The sequence below is a fragment of the Rattus norvegicus genome, chromosome 16 (assembly GCF_021556685.1).
Source record: "Rattus norvegicus strain SHRSP/BbbUtx chromosome 16, alternate assembly SHRSP_T2T, whole genome shotgun sequence".
Classification (NCBI taxonomy): domain Eukaryota; kingdom Metazoa; phylum Chordata; class Mammalia; order Rodentia; family Muridae; genus Rattus; species Rattus norvegicus.
Genome location: NC_141549.1, coordinates 78,041,982 through 78,064,755, shown reverse-complemented (window position 1 = coordinate 78,064,755; position 22,774 = coordinate 78,041,982). Strand labels below are relative to the sequence as shown.

General features: G+C 46.9%; 2 protein-coding genes across 5 annotated transcripts in view; both read right to left on the bottom strand.

The window, feature by feature from the left end:
- Erich1 (glutamate-rich 1) overlaps positions 1 to 22,774 on the bottom strand; it is a gene marked incomplete at its 5' end in the record, with an annotated part of 52,793,804 nt that overhangs the window by 5,599,608 nt on the left and 47,171,422 nt on the right.
- Atp7b (ATPase copper transporting beta) overlaps positions 1 to 22,774 on the bottom strand; it is a 74,267-nt gene that overhangs the window by 40,413 nt on the left and 11,080 nt on the right. For 2 of the 5 annotated variants that reach the window (XM_087587466.1, XM_087587467.1), the window contains exon 1: positions 11,172 to 11,799. The exons of the other annotated variants lie outside the window; for them this stretch is intronic. In XM_087587466.1, the coding sequence (XP_087443592.1) occupies positions 11,172 to 11,402 (231 nt within the window). In that variant the 5' untranslated portion in view covers positions 11,403 to 11,799. Of the gene's footprint in view, positions 1 to 11,171; positions 11,800 to 22,774 lie in introns of those variants that run through there. 5 annotated transcript variants of the gene reach the window in all.

Here is a 22,774-nt window from a genome sequence, read left to right as displayed (position 1 = left end):
CTTGTCCAATGACAGGCCTCATTTTATCCTGTACCTGCCTTTACCTACATAATGACATCAACCTTCAGGAGGCCTTACAAGTAGAATGGATCAAGTTAAAGCTAGAATATCAAGATTTGAAGATAAAGGCAGAGGATCCAGACCTGCCAAATGAGCAAAGAATATGAACATAAAGCAAGGGGCGGGGGGGGGGTGGCATGGAAGACACTATGAGAAAAACAAACTGTCAATTAGTCACAGATAAGAGAACAGAATCTCACATCAATGGCATAGGCCAGATCTTCACAAAGATCATAGAAGAAAATGTCCCCAAACTAAGGAAAGACAAGTTCTAAAAGCCCACAACTGCCAACCAAGACTGCTATACCCAGCAAAACTATCTGTTGTAGTTGAAGGAAATAGGAAAGTTTACCATGCTTCCTGGCAGTTTTCTAGCTTTCTAAGAGCCATTCTGCCTCACCTAATCTGGGCCACATGACAGAGCAAGGGTTTGGTCTTTATTCATTATTGACAGGAGTGGTAAACTCACTCTTTCTCTTTATTCTCTAACCTGACCTCCAGCACCCAAAGGGTCATCTCTGCCCTTCCTGGAACTACACCAACCACTTTCCTGCTTAGCACGTAAGGGCCCCATCAATTCACAGTGGAACCTGGAACTAGCCATTTTATTTTTTGGCCAAGGAGTACTTTGTTCTTCACAACATTTCCTTTGGTGATGTCTAAGAAACTCTCTGGAACTTCATTCCAGTGAAATGCCCAACTCTGAGGAACATTCCAGAGAAGCCCTGCCCCATTTAGACCTACAACAGGGGCAATAACTATCCCCAAAGACTGCCCTTGGCCTTGCTTTCTAAAAACTTTCAAACAATTGGGCCTCAAATTATCTATTCAGTTTTCTACTCAGATCTGGCCTCAATATCCACTTGATAACCAAAACTACTTGCCTGACTTTGTTACATTTGACTCCACAATACTTTCTGAAGCCCTTCTGTTTCTGTTAGACTACCACACTCCTTAACTCATCTCTGCTTGGGGAACAGCAAACCTCAGTTACCTATGTGGGACTCACCCTCCCTCCATAACAAAGATGCATACCTCATTACCACACAACTCTAATTCAATAACTTGTTCTTCCTAATACAAAAAGTCTGTCTCTGTAGCCTTTCTGTATTCATTTCTTCAAATATAGCCATCTCACAACTTTATATCTACACAGCCTTTCTTCTCCCCTTCTTGTATTTTCACAATACACCTCCACTTCAGAGACCCTGTTAATGCCTTGCATTCATGCTCAACCCTCAACCCTACAACTTAACTCCCTGATGTCCCCTTATCTTCACTGACTTCCTGTTCCCACTCTTGTACTTCAATAGAGGACCTCACCCTATATTCCTTTCAGCATATATGTGCTAGATTGAATAAAAGTAGCCCTATGCACTCATATATTTGAATGTTTAACCGATGCTTATCAAGAAGTGGTGCTACGTGTGAGGGATTAGGAGTCGTGACCTTGTTGAAGGAAGTGTGCCACTGGGTTAGGCTTTGGCATTTCAAAAGCCCAAGCCGATCCCAGTGTCGCTGTCTTCCTGATGCCTTCATCCAGACACAGAACTCTCAGTATCATATCTATCTGCATGCCTCCATGCTCTGTACCATGATGGTAATAGACTAAACCTCTATAACTGTAAGCAAGCACTAATTAAACCATTTATTTTATAAGAGTTGGCCTGGTCACGGTGTCTCTGCACAGCAATGGAACACTGACTATGACAGAAGCTGGTTCCAGGGATGGGGTGTTGCTGTGACAGGTTGTACATGCTGTTTGTTGGGACTTTGGATTAGGAAAGAAATTGAATGCTTTAAGTGCGGCTTAAAGGGTCATACTAGTAGAAGTATGAAAGACAATGTTGAGAGCCAAGTAGATTATAACCATCTGGCGCAAGAGATTTCAGAGTAAAGGAATATTAATAATTAGCCTAGAGACCTTCCTTTTAATATTTCAGGGAAGAATGTGGGCCTGCTTCTTGCCCTTGCCTGTAAATATCTGTCTGAGGCTAAATCGTAGAGTTTTGGATTAATGGCTTTGGGGGAGGAGATTTCAAGACAGTCTAGTATTGGCTGTCACATGATTATTAGTGTTAGCTCTTACGAAGACCTATAATGAAAAAGAGCAAGCTGAGTAAGGAAAATACAAAATGGATAGTTTGAGGGGAAATGAAGCACCAGGACATGTAATGGAGTTAAATCCAGGGAGATAAAGAGTTTTAAGAAAAGCCTGATGATAAATAGACTAGAGGGAGTCGTACCTCACTGAGGGGCAAAGACTCCACTAAGCTTCCAATTAGTAGAAAGGAATTATAGGAAAGCTAAAACAGTGAAGGAAACCATCAAAAACAGAAATCTGGTATAAATGTAATTGACTGAGTCGGCCATGGTCCAGCGCTAGCAAGCAGCAGAACTTGGCAGCTTTGGCCACGTGGTTCTGGTTTTAGAGTGAAGAATACAAGAAAGGGGTTATGGGCTCTCCCCACTCAGCTCAGGAAGGCTGCTAAGGCCAGGCGTGTATCAGATGTGTCCCTGCCTGGAGGCCCAGAGAGGACATTGCACGGAGTTATAAAGGTGACACTTGGATTGCCTTAGAAACCCCAAGTTGTTGGAGATGACAGAGTTGTGAAATACCTGCAAAGGAAAGCTACAGGCTGAGTATGGAAGCAGCCCAAGAAGGAGAAGTGTGTTGCAGTCAACAAAGCTGAGTGGGAGATCTGAGGAGCACTTTGACGTCAGACATGAAGATGCAGAGGTTAGAGTTTGCCCAATTGGTTTTCAGACCTTTTGTCCAGAATTTCCTATCTCCCTTTCCTCCCTTTGGAATACTAATGTATAGTCTTTATGATATGCCTTTTGGTTTTGATTTGACAGGGAGTCATGGTTAAGAGATTGCCATGAGTCTTAGGAGAGACTTTGAACACTGAACTTTTAAAAGGGTTGAGATTGTGATAGACTACAGGGACTTTTATAGTTAGAGTGAATGCATCAGTGGGAGAAGATGTGTCTAATCTGGCAGACTTGATGCACCAGGATAAGGGAAAACCCAGGGGTGCCCACCCTCTCAGAAGAGAAGGGGAGGGGGGACTGGGGAAGGTCTGAATGAGGGAGGGACCCGGAAAGGGGTCAGCACTTGGGATATAAATAAATAATAAATAAATAAATAAATAAATAAATAAATAAATGAAACAGCTGTACAGGAAAATTAAATGTAGTTTAAATGAAGTCATTTAGCTATTTTACATTTGTAAAAAAAAATAACACCACCCCAAAAGGGTCATATATGTGAATTCTTGGTTATTAGGGAATAGCAGTACTTGAGAGGAATTAGGAGGTGTGGCCTTGTTTAAGTAGGTGTGGCCTTGTTGGAGGAAGTGTGTCACTGAGGGTAGGCTTTTGAGGTTTCAAAAACCCAAACTAGGCCCAGTGTCTCTCTACTCCTGCTGCCTGTGGATCCAAATGTAAAACTCTCAGCTACTTTTCCAGCTCATCTGCCTAGATGCTGCCATGCTCTGCACCACAATGACAATGGACTAAGCCTCTGAAACATTAAGCCCAAATAAATTCTTTATTTTATAAGGGTTCACCTGGTCATGGTGTCTCTTCCCAGCAAAAGAACGCTGACTTAGACAACTAGATAGAACAATACCTAATGCCTCCAACTGACTCTTAGATGGATGCTCCTCTAAGGGGCACAAAAGGACTTGTTATGCTATTAGACAACCTGTGCCCCAAACATACAAGGCCATATGTTACAGAATCTCACTCATAACCCACCCACAAACACCTAACAGGCTGAATTCATAACCCTTGTACTGGTTAAAGGTACCATAATCAACCTGTACACACGAAATATGGTATATTCTGGTGCAGGCATCTGGTGGGCATGAGGTTTTCTCACTCAATGTGTCACTCCAACTCAAAAATGGCATTTTTATACAGGAACCCTTAACAAGCAACCTGGAAGTCCAAACTAACCACTGTCATTCCCTGGAGGAGACACCAGCCAAATCCCCAGTGTCTCAACTGCTAATAGTTTTCCTGATGCATATGTTCAAAAAGCCCACACACGCTCATCCTTCCAAAAACTAACACGGCCCACCTGCTACTACAGCTGAGCAAAACAAATGGCTAATGGGATGGGTCCTGGTAGTGTCAAAATCAACTGTTAATCTTACCTAAGGCTCTCAGACAAAAAAGCCTTTTCAGCTCTATATAATCTCTTCTACCCAGGACCTCTGGCCCTCACTCAGATCCTGTGAACATGGGATTACCTGTCCCCACAGGACAGACAACTGTTACAATAGGCTTCCTCTGTTTGCAAAGCCTGTGGAACCACTAACCCCAACACTCTTTTCCCAACCCATCAGGCAGGCTGCTCTGTCCCAACTTCTGACTGGCAGATAGATTTAATTCAAATGCTCCTACTAGAAACATTTACAGGATAAGCTGAAGCTTTTTCCACCAGCAACAAGAAGGCCACTACGGTGGCAGGAGCCATCACCACAGACATAACTACTCAGATCTGGCCTTCCCAGTTCTCTACAATAGACAATAGCCCTGAATTTAATCTTCAAATATCTAATCACACTCTTTAACATTGAAGAAAACCTACATATTCTATGCCATTCCCAATCCTTTGGCAAAGTGAAACACATGTACTATAGCTAAAAGAATCCCTAACTAAACTCTCTGTAGACTTGCATTTAGACTGGAATCTTCCCAATGGGCCCTATAAAGACCTGCTCCTCCATATGTAAGTCCATAAACCCAAGCACCTTTGGACTTTCAGAGGGTAGGTGCCTGGTAACCCCAGGATCGTCAGCCCCCACCTTACAATGCTCACCTCCCCTGCTCCGCCTTTCTCTCCTCCAACACCTCAGACAAATCCTTTGGACAAACATGGACCAAATACTATTACACCACACCTTCTACTTAACCTTAACCCTTATCCTGAGGTTGGATAATGGGTATACTTCAGTGCTCCACACATGACAAAAAGTGGAGCTGGCAGTCAAAGTCACAATCACTACGTCTGCAGCAACAAAACTCCAAGGGCTCCCTACTTAGAAATCAGACTTGAGACAGGGCTGTCCACTGTTCAAATCCTTTTCAATGTTGTCCACAGAGCCCTAGCAGGGGCAATAAGATATGAGAAGAAAACTAAAGAGATATCAATAGGAAAGGAATAAGTCAAATTCTCCTTATGTGCAGATGACACAACACAATGAGATCCTATTCGGCTGAAAAGAAAAATGAAATCATGAACTTCACACATACATAGATAGAACTACAAAAGACATATTGAGCGAGGTAGCCTGGGCCCAGACAGACAAACATCACATGTTCTCTCCCATCGGGGTTTCCTAGCTCCGGATCTCCAGATGTGAGCACACATTCTGGGGTAATTACAGGATCCAGGGAAGTAAGAAGGGACTAGGGTGGGGGAGAGGACAGAGAGGGAAATAGCAAGGTACACATAACAGGAAGGGAGAAAAGGGAAAAATAATGAGGGCTTAGAGTCATAGATTTTTCAACAAAAACCCCAGTACCAGGTGTGAGGAACTCCCTTTTGAGTTGTCAATCAGGAGAGACCAAAAAACTCCTAAAACAATACAGGCTTCTGCTTCTGCCCTTGGCTACCTCCCAGAGGTGGAAGCAAGGTCTCTATTGCTAAAGACACCATGTACTTCAGACACAGGGCTTGGTGCCCGGAACACCTCCTCCCTGAGGACTACCTTTCAAGGTGCCAGAAAGTTCTACTCGGCTGCTAAAAGAGGAGAGCAGCCAATAGTTTACCTAGCTCTGGTTCCTATAACCCACGACAATGACCAGCATATCCCTTAGAGCACAGCACTAGCAAAGGACATGCTAACGTGAAAAAGGGATCTCACAGGGCCCATCCTAATTAAAAAAGAAAAGAAAGAAAGAAAGACACCACAGGCAACTAAGGAACACTGAGGTGGGAGAAAGCCCTCCCTAGGGAAAAGGCCCCTAACTGCTTATCCAACCCACCGACTTGTCAGCTCGAGATCATATACACGCAAGCAATACTAAATGAATCAAGCAGGCTATATTTATACATTTATGCATATATATATGTAATAATAACAAAGTGACCATAAATGAGAGCGAGAAGGAGAGGAAGAGAGGACAGGAGAGGAGAGGAGAGGACAGGACAGGACAGGACAGGAGGGGGAGCACACACAATTGGGGTGTAAGAGCAGTCAGAGGGAAGAATGAGAAGGGAAAAATGATGTAATTATACTTTAATTTCAAAAAAATAATTCTAAAAACCCAAAGGCTTTTCTCTTTTGTTCATTCATTTACTCATTTTACACCCCAATATCACCCCCCACATCACACAGGCTCTCCACCCATCCCCCCCGGGTATCGCCCACCATGGCACAGAGGCCACTGCAGGACTGGATGCATCCTCTCCCACGCGGGACACACAAGGCGGCTCACCATTCAGTATTTTCTCCATCACCCCAGCCTAAGCTGAGAAAACGGAGAGCTACGCCACTGGTATCAGAACATCTCAAGGTGCAAAAGGAGAAAACTGAAGACGACATTTATGAAATTATTGGGCTCAAGTCGCCAGGCAGCTCAGCAGGTAAAGGTGCCTGTTGCCAACCATGGCTGCCTGAGCCCTGTCCCTAGTACCCATGGAGTGGAAGAAGAGAACCAACTCCTATAAGGACATTCTGATACACACACACACACACACACACACACACACACACACTGATGACCAGGGTCATGAAGGTTGCCTTCTGCTCTGACATTCTATGATCTTGAACCTGTCTGTTGTCACCCTAATGTCCAATGGATGTGGAGGATGTGAATGCTTTTTGAAGGAGAGGAGAGCGTGGTGCCATTTTCTGTCTCCCTGTAGTGCAAGTGTGATCCCCAAACACACACCTGCCCTCTGTTGCTGAACCCTGAAGAAGCCATCAGCCCTTCCATTTCAAACTTTGGAGGGTCTGCTGAGATGCAAAACCCAGAACAGGCAACGTCTTAACTCTGCACATCTTAATTAGAAGTCTGATTTTTCGGGAATAGTCATCAGTTCTCATCACCTTTGGGTACAGGCTGCCAACACTTACTCCCGGGGCCCACAGGCAGAATGTCCATGTCCTGTGCATGCCTGTGAGAAAAGCTGTGGCGGTGTGCTGAGGTGAGAAGGGTAAAACAGAAAATAATAATGTGTAAATAAATAAATAACCCTGCTTTACACGGTACCCACCAAAACCTGGTTCACTGATCCGTAAAATACCCTCGAAGAAGACAAATGTCAACAATTCAACAGGAAAAAGAAGACAGTTTGTACCCGAAAAGGGAACATAAGTTATCAAAAAGGAAATGCTAGGTCAATTGCAGTGGGGTGAGCCTGTCATGGCAGTGACTGGGGAGCTCCAGTGGGAGGGTCACAAGTTCGATTCCAGCCTGGATGACACAGCATGACCCCATCTCAAAAGAAAAGCATGAGGGGCTGGAGAGATGGTTTGGCAGCTAGGAGCACTGGCTGCTCTTCCAGGAGACCAGGGTTCGATTCTCAGCATTGACAACCGTCCCATCACTAGTTGGGGTTACTGAGGTTCTAGTGCCCTCTACTGACATATGTAGGCACTGCAAGCCACACGCATGGATACACAAGACATTCAGGCAGGCAGCTGAAATACCCATATGCATAAAGTATAAATGGAGGTTAAAGGCATTTTTTAAAGAAAAGAATGGGTCTCTCTGGTACCCTTCAAGGGAATGGAACCTCTTTGGAGGGCAATCCAGGGATATCTATTAAAATAGCAAATTCACAAAGGTTTGACTCGGCAACTGGACTCCTGAGAATTTATCCAAGAAATGTTCAGTGTGAAATGAAGTGTCTAGAGTAACAATGTTAGATTCTGCAAAAGCAGAAACAAGAGTGTGGTAGGGTGAGTTACTATACAGCCACGCGGTGGAGTACTATGCAGCTCTGAACATGAATGAGGCCGCACTGCACATACTGAAACAGACTGGAATGTACTGTTCACTGAGAAGAACAAGGTGCAGAACGTGTAGTGTTTCATGTCTAGGTGCTCTATTGCTGCACGACCTGACAGCTTGTGATGACAGCTCGGCTTCTCGCCTTGGATGAGAGTCAGCGGTGACCGCTCATCCGCCTGAACAGACTGGAGCTGCAGAGTGGCAGTCCCTTCTTCACGTGCCTGCTAACCTGAGCCTCGCTGCCAGCTGGAAGGGCGGCTGAAGTTGGCAGAACTGCCCAGCTGTCCACGTTATTAGTTTTTCCTTGTGGCTGGGTAGTGGATCCGGGTGTCGCCCTGGCAAGCGTTCCCTGCAAATGAGTCTCAATGTGTACATGCTATTATATCCCCGGCAGTCTGTGTCCGGCACAATGCCGGACAGTTGGGATGGAAGGGAATTAACACAGGGCTTGAATAGCCATGTGAGGCAGGAGGCTGTTAGGCAAGCAGGTTATCCTTAGGGAAATGCCTAAGGAACCAACGTGGTGTGAAGAGGATGGGAGGCTGAGGAACCAGACTGCACAGGGACAAGGAAGCCATTTTTCACTAGATGCCATGCACGTGTGTTACCATTCTAAATGCTAACTGATTTAAAAGTTAAAACAGTGTGAACGCAACGGAGGCCTGGGATGTCAGCTTGACCGTGGCCAGCCATGATTGGCACCAATTCAAGGCAAAAGACATCAATGACAGAAGAAAAAACTAAGGGTGGACTGGAGAACATTTACTTGAATGCAGCGTCACAGAACATTGACGCTGCCTCCTTGCAGCAAAACACAACCCATCGACCGCCACATGTGCTGGGAAGAAAAAGCTCTACAGATTTTCCCTACTACCCAGCCTCCGGGAGATGCTCCGAGCTCTGCCTGTGATATCCCAAAGCCAGACCACAGCGCCAGCTCTCAGTCTCCTCACGGCTGATTCTGCATGTTCCTGGCAGAAGGGTTTGCGGAAGTGTTAGAAGCAATTTATCAGTGACAGGCAATACTCAGCACTCGGCCCCTTCTAGGCGGGCAGGTTTTCAACAACAGGCACTTATGAGACAAAGCTGTTCCGAGGACAGTTATGAAATGGCCGTCGAGAGTCTCCTTTATTTCTCTGTTGCAGTACTAAATGGACCGAGGGCCTGCTATGTGAGCGAGCGTTCTACCAGAGCCACACCGCAGCCAGAACAATCTGTCAACAGTTACACGGCGTTTGGATTGCTTTCAGTGTGGACAAGTGGGGTGGGTGTGGGTGTGTGTGTGTGTGTTCTTACCTCCATTCTTTAGCACTGTATTTACAGAGAGAGTAAAAAGGAACTCTCCTACTGAGTTTTATATTTAAAATCAACTCAGCCTACACTACAAGGTCTGAAAAACGATCCTGGGGTTAGTAGGCTGGGGTTGAAACTGTGGCCAGGGAAAGGCCTGGAAGGAGTCTTTGCTTCATCTCACTCCTGAGAATATTTGAGGCTTTTTCTGCAGAGCCTCCATCAGCTTGAGAAAGAGAGTTTCCCGGCTTCTAATAGACGCTCTTACTGTTACTGTTCTGCTGTTGGAAGCAGGTGTAGCCCAGAGCCGCAGCCACTCCGAGAATGTGATGGATGCTACTCTGCCCGGCCTCACCTCAGAATTCTCCGGACATCGGATTCAAGAGGCAGGAAGATGACAGTGATCGCCACACTCAAAGCATCGCACACAGGGCCAGGGGCAGGGCTTAGCACTGGGTGGTGTGGAGGGGGAGAAGGAAGGATGGGGAGGTGTGGGGGAAAATGGAAGGAAGAAGCAGATCTCACCCAAATCATCCCAGGCATCCAGACGGATAAGTGTTAATCTCTGATATTCCCAATGTGGAAGGATTGATGGCTCTATGTTGAACCACCGCGAGCATACAGGAATATATGCCTATACGTTAGCACATACGTTTTGAGATTATCTCTAAGTATTCTAAAATAATATTAATTATATACTTTGAAACTTAAAATTTTTAATTTAAAAAATAAATGTTACTTTGTGTGTGGGTGTATGCGCGCGCGCTGCATGGCGTTTTGTGTGCACATATGTGTATACAGCATGCTTCCCTGTGCGTGTGCTTGAAGAGGTCACTGAACTTCAAGGCTCACTCTCCATTGCTGTTTACCTCAGTCTCTCACTGAACCTGGGCCTTGTCTTTCAGCTAGCTGTCGGAGAGCCCCCAGGAATTGTCCATCTTCACCCCAAGTGCTGGGGTTACAGTGGATACCTGTGTCCAGTCTTATGTGAGTACTGAGGATCCAAGCTTAGGACCTGAAGCCTGCACAACAAGGACTTTACACATTAAGCCATCTCCCCAGCCCAAGTGAGTAAAATTAATAAAGTTAGCAAGCATTCTCTCTCTCTGTCTCCGTCTCTCTTCACTGTGTGTTTGTGTGTGCATGTGTACTGTGTATTTAACATCAGCAAAGCAAATTTACAAAGTAAAATTTCTGAGACAGTGGTACTCTCTCCAAGTGCCACTCCACACTGTCCCAGAATACCCATGAGCAACACTCAGTGGGGTCAGGAGCAGAGACCGGGTTCCATGCTGTTATCTGAAACAGCCTGGGAAATTCCGTAACTCTAAGGCACACAGTACACAGGCAGAACCAGATCCTTGGCTCAGAGGCAGAAAAGAGACACCATGCAAGCCCTCATAAAGCAGAGTCCGGGCGCGTTACAAACACAAAGGCACTCGGGCAAGCTCCCCAGTGAGCTGCACCATCGGCTAGATTTCGCACAAGTCACCCAGGAAGAAACTCGGAGTTTCTTGGAACTGTCTACAAATTCATCAAAAGTAAAAAGCAATTAAAAATAATGGGGGGAGGGGGATCCCGGAGACTCAACCCAGGGGCCCCATAGTCTAAATGAACTGCTAAGAAACGGTCAATAGGAAAGCATCTCGGAGCATTCTGAGACGATAGCGAAATATAGGATCTTTAAATAAAACTGTTTCTGTGATCAATAACAAAGTACAATGGGTCTTCAACATACGCCAATCTCTCTCCTCCACCCCTCTGCCCCTAGGAGGGCTGGAGCCACTCTAGGTGCAAACTTAGCCTCAGTCTCCAGAGCCTCTCACTCTGTGCTCTACTGCACTGACCTGGGACCTCCTTTCCGGGGTTCTAGCTAAAACACCCGGTGATGATTCTTCCTCTGGCTGGGGAGGATCTTTCTCGTCTGAAGAGTCCGATCTGGCCAAGCTCCCAAGCCCGGAGCTCCTCCTGAAGGTGCACCTCTTCTGCACGGACAGCAATGTCACCTGTGGGTTACTCAGACTTGCCAGGAATGACTGCTCCGGAGTTTGGTGCATCTTGCCCTGAGCTTTCTCCATAGCGAGGTCCACCGTCACTCCTTCCCTCCCCACTCACACGGTTCAGCTTCCACACTTGTGGTGCTGTGAGGAAAATACTTTCCAGAGGTCTTGCTTATTAGCAGGGACAGGCACCCTTCCCAGCCCAGCAAACTGCAGGCAGGGAGAGGCGGTCTTCAGTCTGCGGGAGCTCAGGAACTTGCACACGCTGCACACCGCCGCTGTGGGCCTATTTGCTTTGTTTATCTCCACCCAATCCAACTGCGGCCTCTGGCTCGGCCGGCACAGGTGTGGGCTACTTTGGGCCCCAGCACACAATCCATACACAAAATACCGAACAGCAAGCAGTACAACCTGGGGCCAAGCGCCTGACCATCTCCCAAAGCCAGGCGCAGCTTCCTTTTGGCCACCTGTACTCCTAGAAACCTGGCTAGCTAGCGACAAAAGTGCTGGGCTAGCCAATTCCTCGTAGTGCCAGGCTGCAAGGGTTTTCCTGGAAGAATTTCAGTGGCCTCTTCCAGGGCTCCAGCACTGGCAGAGGGCAGCCCACTGGCCGAGAGAAGTGTTTCCCGGGCATGGTTTGCATTCCCAACAAGTGTTAGAAATCTCCCTGTCTCCTGCAGCTTTGTTCTTGACTTCAGTCAGAACTGACCGCACAAACTCATGGCGACGAGGCTCGTTCGTCCTTTATACTGGCACAACTGGTGGGAACTAATCCATAACTCAGGCCTCTCCGGCTACCTGCTGTTCCACCTAACAGGCAGAGACAGGCACAGTGTGGAAATCCAGGCAGTCGCCCGCTGTAAGGCAGGGCGGTCTCCTTCCCCATCCCCCACCTGACCCACGGGACATGCACTCCTGTCCCAAGGGAGGAACCACTCAGACAGACACAGTCCTGGCAATGCCCACAAGGTTGGTGTGTGGAGGGTTCACGGTGCGGACTGAGCTGAACCAGTCTGTGGGGCAGCCACCCTGCTCGTGTCTGCATCGGTCCTTGCAGCTGAGTGCATCCCTTTCAGGTCGCTGGGACGTGTGTTTAGAACCCATCCCCTTCTGTGTCTACACAATGGCACCCTCTCCCTACCTAAAAACTGACCTTAAGATCTCTTCTTGGGCGAGTGGTAGCTCAGCATAGAGCTCAGGTGGAGCTGCTTAGTATGGTCCGCCCTAAGCTGCAGCTCCAGGAGTGCAGTCCACCCACCCAACAACCTGCCCACATGACAACCCACCTACCCAACAACCCGCCTACCCAACAACCCGCCTACCCAACAACCAACCCGCCCACCCACCAACCCGCCCACCCACCAACCCGCCCACCCACCAACCCGCCCACCCACCAACCCGCCCACCCACCAACCCGCCCACCCACCAACCCGCCCACCCACCAACCCGCCCACCCACCAACCCGCCCACCCACCAACCCGCCCACCCAACAATCCACCCACCCAACAACCCACCCACCCAACAATCCATCCACCCACCCACCAACCCATCCACCCACCAACCAGCCTACCCACCAACCCACCCACCCACCAACCCACCCACCCAACAATCCACCCACCCAACAACCCGCCCACCCAACAATCCACCCACCCACCCACCAACCCGCCCACCCAACAACCGACCCATCTAACCAACCACCCACCCAACAACCAACCCATCCACCAACCTACCCACCCACCCACCCTACAACTGCCCCCTGAACAACCAGCCCACCCAACAACCAATCAACCCAATTAACAACCCACCGCACCAAGAAGCCTGTTTTCTTTGAAGCCCACCAGTGGTCCACTTGCCAAGGGCATTCACTCTTCCTTTCCTCCCATAAGGGTCTGACACTGCCATGCTTGTGCAGCACATTCTGTAAATCAGCTCCTCCAAAATGAGTACGCACTTTATTTTTTATCTCCCGAGTTCACAGCCAAGACCAAGAGGGGACCTCACTGAGTTTCCAGAAAATGCTGACCAAGCTAGGGCCCAACGATGGAGAGACAAGTGAGGCACTGAGGGCTTGAGCTCCCAGCCTTCCGGCCGGAGCCCAACACTACACAGCTGAGACTACTCCAAGCCTGCTTATCGGGTGGACCCATTTCCTGGTGGAATGGCAGGCTCCTGCAAGCTTGCTGACTTCTGCACTTGGTATGCTGGGCAACACTAGTGGGTAACTGCAGTTTATCTCTTTAACCCATTAGACTGTTACAAAATTTTAGACACTTTGGTACAAGTCCTCCCCAGGGGCATCATATCCTTTAAATATGAATTATTAAACAGTTTGAAGTTTTCCTTGGTGTCATAAGATCATTACAAATACAAATGCTTCAGCATGGCCACTGGGAATGTATACTTGGGTTCAACCTAACTCGAGTGCAGCCATCTTGAGTCATAGCCACCATGACTCTACCCTGGTTGTTTTTTCCAAAACTGGTTTTCTTCATGTCACAAATGGTAAAAACCATTATAATGGTATGGAACTCTATGAGGAGACCTGGAAATGTGCCTGACATCTTTGAAATTAGCTTGAGATCAATCAGACACATGGAGGAAGTCACTTCTGATTGGACTGTACTGTGCATTTACGGGGAGGCAGGGGTAAGGCCAACACCATCTGCACATATTTAGCCCTTACTGTCAGGGAAACCCCAACTAGCAAGAACAGAACACGCACTTGGCAAGACAGAAGAAACTCTAACCATGAGAGGCTGAGAGACCCAAGCACACACTTTGTAAAGGCCGGCACAAGTTCTTGCAATTCTTATAGGTCTGGTAACAGGGGTGGTCTTTGAGTCCCATGTGCACCCAGAGGAGTTTCCACCAGGCGTGTTTACTAGAACAGACATCTTTGTGCATAGATGCTATGTGGGCAGCAATACATGGATATAAATATTTGTTAGAGTATCAAACTTTAACGTGGCCAGACTGGGAAGCAGGACAAAGTGGTTCGGTGCATCGTCCACACTGCCCCATTAAATAAATCTCCTTCTTCTGATTCCCACTTCTAATTTGGCTCTTTTAATTAGCCTATTGAGAGGAGATGGTTAGACCTGCCTTGGGGCATATGTTGCAACCCCCTGAGTTCGGCAACATTATAGTAATTAAGGCATACAAACTTTGGCAGGTAAAAGGATAATGTTCTTAGCAAACAGGATGTGTAGTTTGACCTTTGCCAAGATAGCTGTGCTAACTACTCTCCGGGCAGTGTTTATTTTTCCCAGAAAAAGGGGTAGGGTCTTTAACAGGCAGGCAGAAATCAGCACACTTTGGTAAAACTTTAACTCGTTCACTTCTACATAACTCCCTGATTACTAGTCAAAGATTTCTATTCAGGTCTCATGACATAAAGAGATAACTTGGTTTTCTTAGGTGTATCTATAAGACGTGTGTGTGTGTGTGTGTGTGTGTGTGTGTGTGTGTGTGTGTGTTCGCACATTTTTTTCTCATTATCTCCTGTTCATCGTCATTGTTGGAGCCAAAAACTCTTTGTCCCACCACTCAGCAAGCGGATTATGCCCTCTTGCTGCCACTGCTCAGTAGGTGCTCAGTTCTGAGTAATGACTAAGCTATGGGACACAAGGGTCTTCCATCTATACTAATGAGCAAATGTCAGATGTTCCGGAAACCTGTTTAAATATATTTAAACAAATGAGTTGACTTATATGTATAAAGCAGGGTATGCTTCTTTTACCTAGAATTCTTTAGGGTTTTCGGTTCTACTTTTCTCTTTTGACAGAATCTTACTGTAGTCCCAGGTGGCCTTAAACTTATCTTATGCACCAGCCTGGCCTCAAACTTGTGGCAATCCTCCTGCCTCTGCTTTCTGAACACCAGAATTATAGGCATGTACCCCCATGACTGAAGTTCTACCTAGAATTTCATTATGCTTTTCTGACCCCTTTATACGAACCCAAGGTGAAACTCCATTATTCTCTTATCCATTCACTCTAGAACAGGTCTTCTTGCACCCAGGGGGTCTGAACACCACATGTGTAAACTTTGCTCTTTCCTAAAATGAAATTCACCTACATATATATATGACACACACCCCTTGCTGTCCCAAACAACTCTTTGGTAAGCTGAGAAGCCTGAGTCCCAGAGGCAGATGGGCAGCTCATGTTCCAGGAGCCCCTAGGACAAAAGAGCCCTGTTCGGGGGAGGGACATCTGGCAAAGAAAACATCTCAGCACTCAAAAAGATTAGCAGCTCAACCCAGAGGAGCCTTCACTAGAAAGGGCCCCCAAGAAAGACCCTGGGGCGGGGCAGGCCAGCCCTCTAAGGCACAAAGAAGAATCTCAGATTCTGTGACAGGACAGGACCACAGAATCTGACACTAAGCTGTGTGTGTGCTGGACACAGAGGCCTGGCAGTTTCCCACACTGCGAGTGTGGTTAACACAAACAACGCATTCACTGTAGCTGAGGGCCCACTGCTCATCCGTCCTTCACGCCAGAACACAGGTCACTAACAGTCGAAGCCAGGTGCTAAAGGTACACACAGCAGAAGACCCCCAAAATCTTTCTCCGGGGCCTAGCCCTGCGGCTCTGCCTGATGCTCTCTCCCATGCCCCCTCCCAAACTTGCCAGATTTAGCCCAGGTTCCAGTGTCCTGGCCCAGTTTGGCCACCTCTGCCTGAATCACAAGAAATTTCTAGGTTTCAGGTCATACACTGCCCTGCCCTGCTTAGCCCCCAACTCATAAGTTCATCCCACACCACACAAAACTTCTGCTCGCAGCAGTCTCTAACCCCACACTCCAGGCTGGAGCTAGAATACACACTCTACACAGCCACCCTGTGTCATCTGTGCACCTGACTTCATCCCACCCAGCCATTTCCAACCTCTGGGCTCCACACGCTCACAAACACTCTCTTCTACCGCAGACTGCTTTGTCCATATCAGACGCAGAACAATGAATCGCATGCCCGGACCTCATAGCAAAACTGCACACAATGTGGAAGACCAAGGCGGTCTCTCCTAACAAAGCCACCAGCCCTGTAGAAAGGCTGCCCATAAGAAGTCCCGAGGCACAGCATTTAAAAGCACGATCATAAACGTCATCAAAGAATTCAACGAGCAGACACAAAGAAACGGCTCAGTGAAACTGAGGAGAAAGAGCTTAAGGAGAACAAACACCTGAGGGGTGCCCCACAAACCACAAACAGCCAGGCTTGGTGCGTGCCGCACCTCCCAGTGCTTGGAGGCAGAGGCAGGCAGATCTGAGTTCAAGGCCAGCCTGGTCTACATAGTGCATTTTAAGACAGCCAGGGCTGTACAATACTGAGATCATGCCTCAGAAAAAGAGGGGGGGGGGAGGGAGGAGGAAGAAGAAGAGGAGGAAGAGGAGGAAGAGGATAAAGAGGAGGAGGAATAGGAAGAGGAGGAATAGGAAGAGGAGGAGGAAGAGGAGGAGGAAGAGGAGGAGGAGGAAGAGGAGGAAGAGGAAGAGGAGGAGGAGGAAGAGGAGGAAGAGGAAGAAGAGAAAGAGGAGGAAGAGGAGGAGGAAGAGGAAGAGGAGGAGGAGGAAGAAGAGGAGGAGGAAGAGGAGGAGGAGGAAGAGGAAGAGGAGGAGGAAGAGGAAGAGGAGGAGGAGGAAGAAGAGGAGGAGGAGGAAGAAGAGGAGGAGGAAGAAGAGGAGGAGGAGGAAGAAGAGGAAGAAGAGAAAGAGGAGGAAGAGGAGGAGGAAGAAGAGGAAGAGGAGGAAGAGGAGGAGGAAGAGGAGGAGGAAGAAGAGAAGGAGGAAGAGGAGGAGGAAGAGGAGGAGGCGGAGGAGGGGAGCCCAAACAATCCAGAGCTTGAGAACAAGAATCAATAAAGACATAGAAACACTGGGGCTGGAGAGATGGCTCAGTGGTTAAGAGCACTGGCTGCTCTTCCAAGGTCCTGAGTTCAATTCCCAGGAACTACATGGTGGCTCACAACCACCTGTAATGAGATCTGGTGCCCTCTTCTGGTGTGCAGTCATACAACAATCTAAGCAAACAAACTGAAATAATGATAAAAGCCTTCTAGAAAAAGAAAAAAAAAAAAAAGTCCAGAACAGATAGGCTAACAACAGAACTCTATTAGACTTTCAAAGACTTTTTCATAGCCAGTCCTTCTTAAACTATTCACAGACACAGACACACACAGAGACACATACATGCACACACACACACACACACACACACACACACACACACACACACACACACACAAAGGAGCACTCCCAGACACCTTCTATGAAGCTAGTATCATTCTTCTATAGCAAAACCTGGTAAAGGCAAACTCAGAAAGAAAAAAAAAATCACTGATGAACATAGAGCCGAAAATACTCAATAAAATACTTACGAAATACAGACGAATATCAAAAGAATGACCAAGTTGGATTATCCCGAAACACAGGATGCTTCAACACACGAGTCAATAAATGTAATAAACCACATAAATGGCCTTGAATACAAAATCACATGATCATCTCACCAAAGCCAAAAAAGGTTTTTGGCCAAATCCACCATGCTTCATGATAAAAGTACAAAAGAATGTCATGTTTGAGGGAACATACGTCAACATAATAGCAGTCATGTAAAAGAAACCCACAGCCGCCATCATCCCAAACAGAGAAAGGCCTGAGCAATCCCCTGAAGTCAGGAATGAGACAGCGACGTCCGCCATCCCTACTCCTCTTCAATATGGCACCCAACACACTAGCTGGAGAAAGAGAAAGAAATTAAAGGGATACAAATAAGAAGTCAAACTCTCCCTATTAGCAGATGATGTGACAGAATACAGTAGAGACCCAATATTTTTTTACCAGAAAACTTCTAGAGATGATCAACAAATCCAGCAAGGTGGCAAAATACAGAACCAACTTGCCCAAATCAAAAGCTTTTCTTATATACCAACAACAAACAGAGAAAGAGATCATGGACATACCCACATTCCCAACAGCCCCAAAGAAAATAAAATTGTGAGAGATACACCTAGCCGGGAAGCAGAGGACCTCTACAGTGAGAACTTTAAACCCTTCAGGAGCTCGATAGAGAAAGATACCAGAAAATGGAAAGACATCCCATGTTCATGGTTAGAAATAATATTGTAAAAAAGAAAAATGTTCATTTTATCTAAAGCTATTTACGGAGTCGATGCAATTATAATCGCAATCAAAATCCCCATTTCATTCTCATGAAAACGGTAAAAGCTATTCTAAAAGTCACATGAAATCACACAGGACCCCCCATATAGCCAAAGCCATCCTCAGCAAAAAGTGCAAAGCTGGAGGGGTTACCATTTCCTATCTTATCATCTATTCCAGAGCTGACATAGTAAAACAATATGGCTCTGGTACAAAAACAGACATGAAGGCCAATGAAATAAAATCAATGGCTCAAATACAAGCACACATACCTTCAGCAATTTAATATTTAGCAAAAACATATACTAGAGGAAAGAAAGCATCTTCAGCAAACGGTGCTTGGAATCTGGATGTCCAAACGCAGAAGAATAAAATAAACCCATATTTACCACCTTGCATGAAAAGTGACTGAAGGGACCAAAGCCCTCAATGCGAAACCTGCCACAATGAGGCTCTAGAACACATAGGCAGGACCCTCCACGACATACGTGCAGAAAAGAACTTTCTGAATAGGACTCTATTTGGCTAAGAATTAAGGCCAACGACACACAAGTGGGACTTCATAAAACTAAGAAACTTCTCCACAGCTCAAGAAATAATCAGCCACGTGAAGGGGAAGCCCACAGAACGGGAATCTTTGCCAGCTATATACCTAACAGACAATTAATATCCAGAATATTAAAAAAAAACTTCAAAAGAGTAAAAAACAAGAGTTAAGCAGCTATTAAAAATTAATTATATTTATATTAAATTATTTGCATTATATTTAATTATATTACATTTTAATTATTTATAGTATAAATAATTAATTATAACTGCAAAAAGAGAAATAATTTTAAAAATACTCTAGGGGCACAAGAAACATTTGCCCTTAGAACAGAAGGCAGCAGCATTCAGGTGAAAATATTCATTTAATCTTCAGGCACCTGGGCGGAGCGGGGACAGCTTCTGGCCAAAGTTCCCCATGGAAGCAGTGATTTCCCAGATGAAATAGCTAGCTGGGTAGGACTTTTACACTAAATAGGAAATGGAAACAAGCCAGCCAGCCATCGCCACACTCACTGGAGAGTTCTTAAAGTTCTATTTCTGTAAACAGCCTGCAGTGGGAAAATAAAAGCAGTTCAATTATATGAAGTTATATGAAGACTAGAAGAGGCAGAGAGAGAGAGAGAGAGAGAGAGAGAGAGAGAGAGAGAGAGAGAGAGAGAGAGAAACAGACTATCAAAGCAAAGGGCAGTGCTTCTATCTCACAGGCCGCTGTGTGCACAAGCTCCTCCCTGCCCACTCTCCTCTCCAGCTCTGTGGTAAGTTCCAGTGGATGCACAGGACTCTGCAGGAAGACCCTCCCCCACTAACCCTCCCCCACTCCCACACCTTAAGTGCTGCCTATGCTCTCAAGCTTCACCCTGAACCTGGCGAGATCTCTGGTGCCACCTGGAGGCCAAACTACCTCCCAGTGCCTCACTCTTTCCACACTGGACACCATGTTTTATCTCTTACAGCCCACAGCCCATCTGGACTCCACCACTACCTGATGCTTTTGTGGCTGCTGTGGTCAGCCGCCAGGTAACCCATACTCCCAGGATTTCTCCTGTTCTATTCCACTCTGTGTCCTTTATTAGAGTTTTGTAGGTCCCGAAGTGCTAAGTGCTGGGATGCCACCCTATCTCCCTCCCACCCGCCCCAGTCCCCCCCCCCCCCGCTACCTCCCTAGCTTATCCTATAGGTCTCTTCTTCAAATATATACATTCTCTGGTGACCTCATCCAATCCCGTGGAAGTACCGCCTTCGTTAGTCTGACCGCACTGTGTAACAGAGCACCTCAGACTGGGTCTCCCATAAACGGCAACGGACTTCTCAGAGTTTAGAGGTCAGGAGTCTAAGATCAAGGTGAGCAGATCTGGGGTCTGTTGGACACTGCTCCCTACTTCAAAGAGGCACCTCCCAGTTGCACCCTCATAGGGCAGAAGAGCTAAGGGACTCACTCCTTCGAGTCTCCTTTCTAAATTAATGATTTATTTTTTTAGATTAGATATAATTACATCATTACTTCTGCCTTAGGGTTTCCACTGCTGTGAAGAGACACCATGACCAAGGCAACTCTTATAAAGAACAACATTGAATCAGGGCTGGCTTACAGGCTCAACCCATTATCATCAAGGCAGGAGCATGGCAGCATCCAGGCAGACATGGTACTGGAGAAGCTGAGAGTTCTACAGTTTGATCAAAAGGCAAGTAGAGAAGACTGACTTCTAGGCAGCTAGGAGGAGGGTCTCAAAGCCTACCCCCAGTGACACACTTCCTCCAACAAGGCCACACCTCCTAATAGTGCCACTCCCTGGGCCAAGGAGGCCCAGGCCACCATATTCCACTCCTTGGCCCCTTTAGACTTGTTCAAATACATGAGTCTTTGATCCAGTCATAGATCCAGTCATAGCATAATGCAAAATACATTCAGTCCAACCTCAAAAGTCTCTGAACTCTATCACAGTCTCAATGTTTAAAAGTCCAACGTTCAAAGTCTCTTCTGAGATTCATCCACTTAACTGTAATCCCCTATAAAATCAAAAGCGAAAAGCAAACCACACACCTCCAACATCACAGGACATCATACCTTACCATTCCTAAATGGCAGAGTGAGGAAATCCTGGGCAAAAGCAAAACCAAAACCCAGCTTGTCGACCTCCAAACGCTGCATCTCCATGCTTGACATCAAAGCTCTCTCCAGATCTCCAGCTCCTTCCTTCCTTCCTGACTGCTGTTGGCAGATCTAGCATTCAGCAGCAACAAACTTTGTTCTCTTGGGCCGGTTCCACTCCCTGTTAACAGCGTCCCTTGGTAGGTAATCCATAGCTGTGCCATCTCTAATATTTTGGGGGTATCCAAGACAATATCTGGGATCCACACATGATCTTCTGGGATCCTCCAATGGCTTGGGCCACTTCTCCCGCTCTGCCCTCTGTGGCACTCTAAGTTCTAGCTGACTCCATTCCACTGCTGCTGCTGTTCTTGGTGATCATCCCATGGTACTGGCATCTCCAATACACTGAGGTCTTCTGCCGCAACTAGGCTTCACCGAAAGCCTCTCATAGGCTCCTTTCATGGTGCCAAGCCTCAACCTCTTTGCATGACCCCTTCAGTTGTGGGCCATCAACTGCAATTGAGGCTGTACCTTCACCAAGGGTTTTCTCTGGCCTCTCACAGTGCCAAGTCTCAGCTGCTCTCCATGACCCCTTCATGCCTTCAAAACCAGTACCACCTGGGTGATTTTTACACAGCACCAAGTCCCGCTGCAGCGTGAGGTACACCCTTGGCTATCTCTGGAACACAGCTTCTTTGTGCTCTCGGAAACACTTCCCAGAAGATTTCACTTCAGTGATGCTGGCTTAATCACCGCAGATTCAAAACGCCACATGCCCCCTCTCCCTTCCCTTTTCAAGCCTCTTTTATAAGGACACCAGTCCCGTTAGGTCTACCCTCGTGAGCTAATTGCTTCCAAAGACCTGACTCCGACCCGGGAATCTGGAGAAGTTACGTGTTCATTCCTTGGTACAGTCAACAACTCCCAAACTCCACACTCGGGAAGTCGATGTTTTGTCACCATGTCCCTGGGATGTCTAACATGCACAACAACATACTTAGCAAGTCTACAACTGCACTTCTAATTGTCTCCTGTTCCCTCTTCCTTCAATAGCCTTCACTGGCCCATGAAATCCCCCCCCCCCAGCGATAGCCCAGGATGCACTACTGGTAAGAAGTGCTCCTTTCAAATCAGCAGTAAATAAATGTCCAGCAACTCCTGTCAGTTCTACCTTCAACAGACAGCCAGTAGCAACCACCGGGCACTTTAAAAATGTTTATTCACATGGGCGCTTTGCTTACATGTATGTGTGTCGCTTGCACGCTCGATCTCCTCAGAGGCCCGACAGACTGGCTCCAGGACCTGGGGTTATGAATGACTGTGGGTGCTAAGCTGACCATCAAACCCTGGTCATTCGGTCAGTGCTCTGCATAACTGAGCCATCACTCCAGCCCAGAGCCAGTGCAGCTCAGCAGATTCGTTTTAAGACTTCTAACGTGGGCTTGGGAGGATTTACCTGTAATCCCAGCACTCGGGAGGCAGCAGAAGAAGACTGCTACAAGTTTGAGGCCAGCCTGAGTTATACAGCACGCGCTAGACCGGCAAAGGTAACCTAACAGGTCCCTTCTATAAGACGGAAAAGAGAGAATTCCTAAGCGACCTCTGGCTTCTCAACACAAAAGTCAGAAGCCCTCTAATAGGAAATTAT